The 5,499-nt window shown below is 40.4% G+C and overlaps 1 protein-coding gene across 1 annotated transcript in view; it reads right to left on the bottom strand.

Annotated features, from left to right (window-relative positions):
* Positions 1-227: 227 nt before the first annotated feature.
* The window catches only part of LOC130291247 (LIM domain transcription factor LMO4-A-like), an 18,648-nt gene continuing 13,376 nt past the window's right edge, over positions 228-5,499 (bottom strand). Inside the window, 3 exon segments of the mRNA XM_056539818.1 lie at positions 228-1,201; positions 1,618-1,788; positions 2,231-2,327. Coding sequence (XP_056395793.1) covers positions 1,193-1,201; positions 1,618-1,788; positions 2,231-2,327 — 277 coding nt within the window. The 3' untranslated portion in view covers positions 228-1,192.

Here is a 5,499-nt window from a genome sequence, read left to right on the forward strand (position 1 = left end):
TAGGGCTGAACCAAACTGGCCGTGAGAAGAGGAGGGTTAACTAGTCGGTAGAGGCCATCTGTATCACTCAAACATCTCATTTAGCCTCTAATTCTTCCATTCAACTGGCCTCCCTAAATGTAGCCCCCGCTCAATGAGAAGTGGCTGAGATCTAACTGGATAAAACAAAAAAAAATCCCAATAAATCACCGCCCCCGAACCCCATACAACAGACTGAGGCCATCAAACGCTTTTCAGTTCTCTTTAATCCTATCCACTTTTTTACCAACATTCCCGATCGCCACACCTTCTGCGGTGCAGCGCTCAACCAGAAAAAACAAACAAAAATGACCCATAAAACACTATAAATAAAACAAAATCTCCAGGATACAAAAATATTTATAGAGTGCCAACAGTGTATGCAGTGCTGTACAAGGTTAGGAAGCAAAGGCAAGGGGGTATATGTAGAGAAGAGGTATGGTGGGCAGTGTTTCCCAACCAGGGTGCCTCCAGCTGTTGTAAAACTACAACTCCCAGCATGCCCCGACAGCCTTTGCGGGCATGCTGGGAGTTGTATGGGGATGTTTTTGGCACAAACACATTTTTGATGCCCCTTGGGACAAAAAAACATATAATTCACATTCTCTAATAAAATCTGGGGAACCACCATCAATCCAACCCACCTTCCCCCCCTAGGACCGCCCCCGAGGAACCCAATTCTGTAACTTGATCCTTGAAGACCCAGTTTCCAATTCTTCCGGTGACTTAATATGGTGTTTTTCCCCCCCGATGATGTCAGCTGCTTCCTGATTGGTCAGTCCGTGTGTGTGATGTCACCAGTGATGTCATAAGCATTTACAAGTCCTATATACAGAATGAACATTTGCCTTTAAATGTTCACCAGAAAAAAAAACAAAAAAAAAGTCGTCTTCAGGCTGTTTCCTTTTTGCAAAATAATTCTTCTTTTTACAAGTCATTTACAAGTTCTTAATCCTCCTCAGGTTTGGATCCGGCGCGGCCGCCTTTGGACGAGGCCGGATGTGTTTGCGTGTGTGCGAAGACCAGACGAAAAAACAAGCGAAAAACTTGAAGAGGAGTATATAATATATATTTATATATATATATTTATATTTATAGATATTTCTATAAGCCAACAATGTGTCTCCGAGGAAATATTAACAGAAGGCACGGAGGAGAAAGCGGCTCCGACTGACTAACAGACCTGCGAAGGACAAGAGGAGAAAGATTAGCGCGCGTCTTTATTGCACGACATCGCTCACAATGCAGGACAGCAGGAGAACAAAGAAGTTATCCAGGAATATCAAAAAATAAAAAAATAAAATAAAAAAACATTTTCCAAAAACAGCACCACCCCTGTCCTCAGGTTGTGTGTGGTATTGCAGCTAAGATGCAGTGAAGTGAACAGAGCAATAGAGAATAGAGTTTTTCCCAACCAGTATGCTTCCAGCTGTTGCAAAACTACAACTCCCAGCATGCCTGGACAGCCGTTGGCTGTCCAGGCATGCCGGGAGTTGTAGTTTTGCAACAGCTGGAGGCACACTGGTTGGGGAAACACTGCGTAACATCTTTTAATTGACATAATGAATATAAAGCCTTGTCCCAAGAGCTTCCACTTACTTTCTGGTCAGGTAGCATTGGGCTACTCTGAAGGGGGTTATTCTGAAGAGGGTTTAAGTGTCCATTAAGGAGACCCGAGGGCCGGTCGTGTTCGCAGAAGATGGTGCCGTTGACATAGTGGAACCTGTCTCCTGGTACCAGTCTGTTTCTGCACGTGGCACATGTGAAGCACTGAATTATAAGAAAAAAAAAAAAAATTTAAATCCATAAAAAATAAAATATTTTCCATTAAATATTATTGAAAATATTTAATAAATATATGTTAATATATATAATATATATTATAGAAAATATTAAATAAATATATATTGAAAATATTTTATATATTGAAAATATTTAATTAATAAATAAATATTTGCAATATATATATATATATATATATATATATATATATATATATATATATATATATATAGAAATATTTGCAATATTATATATTTAAATATTTGCAATATATATTTATTAAATATTTTCATTTATATATATTTATTAAATATTTGCGCTCTCTCTATCTATATCTATATATCTATCTATCTCTATATACACACACAAATTATAAAAATAGTGAACATGAACTGAGATGACACGGATACTATGTCCCAGGTGCGTTTACCTTCAGATGATATACGCTGCCTTGCGCCCGCATCACCATTTCGCTGGCCGGGATGGACTGTCCGCACGCGCTGCACGCCCCGCTGCTCCCAAATAACCTGTCAGAGAGAAGGCACAGGTGTCATTACATAGGGGGACGCTATAGATTGCTATACATTACACACCATCATGTTAACTGGACACGACAATCAAACCGCCAGCTACATTGATCGCCGTATCCATCACGGTCTGGCAGCCATTTTAATTCATCACGCGGAAGGCAGAAGAAACCGCTGGATGTGATTTAAAGGGACATTTAGGCCGAGTAATGTGAGATGGGTGGGAGTCATTGTGGCACTCAGATCTCACTTGTAAGTGATCTATTAACACATTATCATCATTATATTATATATACACAGTGTGAGGGGCTCAGATACATGATACATGCTACAGGCTGAGATACACTAAAGGGGAGTTCAGATACACACCAAAATCTACAGGTTTTAAGTTAGTTTACAGGGGTACTCCACTGGCCACCGTTTATAACATTTAGTTCCGCTCGCCGCAGGGATCGGCCAGCCCCCTCATGATTTCACACCACGCCCCCTCCCATAGACTTGCATTGAGGGGGCGTGGCTGACCCCCGCAGCACGCACACAGCGCTCAGAACTAAATGTTATGAACACTGGCCAGTGATGCCAGAAAGTAAAAACACATTTGTTAATTACTTCTATTTCAAAATCTTTATCCTTCCAGTACTTAACTGCTGTATGCTACACAGGAAGTTCTTTTCTTTTTGAATTTCCTTTCTGCCTGACCACAGTGCTCTCTGCTGACACCTCTGTCCATGTCAGGAACTGTCCAGAGCAGGAGCAAATCCTCATAGCAAACCTCTGCTGCTCTGGACAGTTCCTGACACAGACAGAGGTGTCAGCAGAGAGCACTGTGGTCAGAGAAAGGAAATTCAAACAGAAAAGAACTTCCTGTGGAGCATATAGCAGCTGATAAGTACTGGAAGGATTAAGATTCTGAAATAGAAGTAATTTACAAATCTGTTTAACTTTCTGGCACCAGTTCATGTTTTCCAGGGGAGTACCCCTTTAAGGTCCATTTTGGGGACCCAGATAAACCACACAGGTCCCAGATTTATCCAACATTCTTACACAAGAGTCAGACAGATCATCCATATCTATGTAAGGCCTCGTGGTTAATCTGGCCATGGATGGTAACCAGAGGGGCATCCAAATAAACCCCGACCTGTCCGGAGGAAACGCTGCTGAGTTGCCCATAGCAACCAATCAGATTACTTTAATTTTTAACAAGGCCTCTGCAAAATGAAAGCAGCGATCTGATTGGTTGCTATGGGCAACTTTTCCTCTGGACAGGTTTTTATAAATCTCCCCTATTATGACCAAATAAACCCCAGGCTCGGGCCTAGATACCTCACAGACACAAACAGACCAAAAAGAGATTGACAGACCTTACACCTCCTTCCCTCAGTTCCTTTATAAACCCTGAGATCCAGACAGGCCTTATATTATATTATATTAATATATATATATATATATATTTATAATATATATATATATATATATATTTTAATATATATATATATATATATATTTTAATATATATATATATATATATATATATATTTTAATATATATATATATATATTTTAATATATATATATATATATATATATATATATATATATATATATATATATATATATAGAGAGAGAGAGAGATTAGCGAACTTACAGTAAGTTCGATTCGTCACAAACTTCTCGGCTCGGCAGTTGATGACTTTTCCTGCGTAAATTAGTTCAGCCTTCAGGTGCTCCGGTGGGCTGGAAAAGGTGGATACAGTCCTAGGAAAGAGTCTCCTAGGACTGTATCCACCTTTTCCAGCCCACCGGAGCACCGGAAAGCTGAACTAATTTATGCAGGAAAAGTCATCAACTGCCGAGCCGAGAAGTTCGTGACGAATCAAATTTACTGTAAGTTCGCTCATCTCTACCTATATACTTAGGCTGCATTCCCCTATTTGCAATACAGTTTCCCGTATCAGGTTTTTGATGAAAAACTGATTCCTCAAAACATGACTAAACTGCATCAACACATGTGAACAAATTTTAACCCGTATACAATTTGAAAAATGATGATGTTTTTTTAAAGAAAAAGACTATATGTTTGAAACTTTTCACTCCATTATGAATAAAGTTTCACTTGTTTGATTGAAATTCCAAGAATAAAAAAAACAAAAAAAGAAAAAAAAAAAACTTTCTGCATGCACTGCACATGTGCAAAGTCAAAAACCGTATGGTGCAAACTGGATGGAACCGTACGCACATACGGTGCTCTACGCTTCCCATCGACTCCCATGTGTTAAAAAAAAAAAAAAAAAAACATTTAAAAAAAAACACATTTCAATTCGGGTTTTCACCCTGACCAAAAACCGTGGTAGGCTACGGTTTTGGATATGGGGGAAAAAAAAAACTAAAACGGACAACACCATATAAGACGCAAAACTGATGCATCTTTTGGCGTACGGTTTTCAATACGGTTCCATACAGTTTTCAAATTGATAACGTATATGGCAGTGGTCTTCAACCTGCGGACCTCCAGATGTTGCAAAACTACAACTCCCAGCATGCCCGGACAGCCGTTGGCTGTCCGGGCATGCTGGGAGTTGTAGTTTGGCAACATCTGGAGGTCAGCAGGTTGAAGACCACTGGTATATGGGAACTGTATTGCAAAAACGTGTTGTGAATGCAGCCTTAGGTAGGTCCCATCTGGGAATTGAAGCGGTGTCCTCGGGTCTGGGGGCATTAAGATCTCATACATACCCAGATGCCACCACAGGGAATTACAGAACATGTGTTAGATACATTTACAGGGCAGTCATACCCCCTCCCATAGACTTACATTGAGTGGGCGGAGTCGTGATGTCACGATACTCCACCCCCGTGGTCGTCACGCTGCACACCGAGCCTCCAGAGCTGCGGAGAGCTTGCAAAGGTGGGTGCTGAATGACAAATTTTGGAGGTCCCCAGTGGCTGGACCCTCACGATCATATATCTTATCTCCTATGTATAGGGGATAAGATGTCTTAGGGCTGGAGTGCCCCTTTAAGGTCGCAGATACCCTATATATCCAGATAAACAGCCCAGACTGGCTTTCTAGATCTAAACACACCCCTTCGTTTTCCATAGTTCGTACATTATAGGTATCCACTAGACATGAGCGAACTTACAGTAAATTCGATTCGTCACAAACTTCTCGGCTC

Source organism: Hyla sarda, chromosome 9 (genome assembly GCF_029499605.1).
Source record: "Hyla sarda isolate aHylSar1 chromosome 9, aHylSar1.hap1, whole genome shotgun sequence".
Lineage (NCBI taxonomy): Eukaryota > Metazoa > Chordata > Amphibia > Anura > Hylidae > Hyla > Hyla sarda.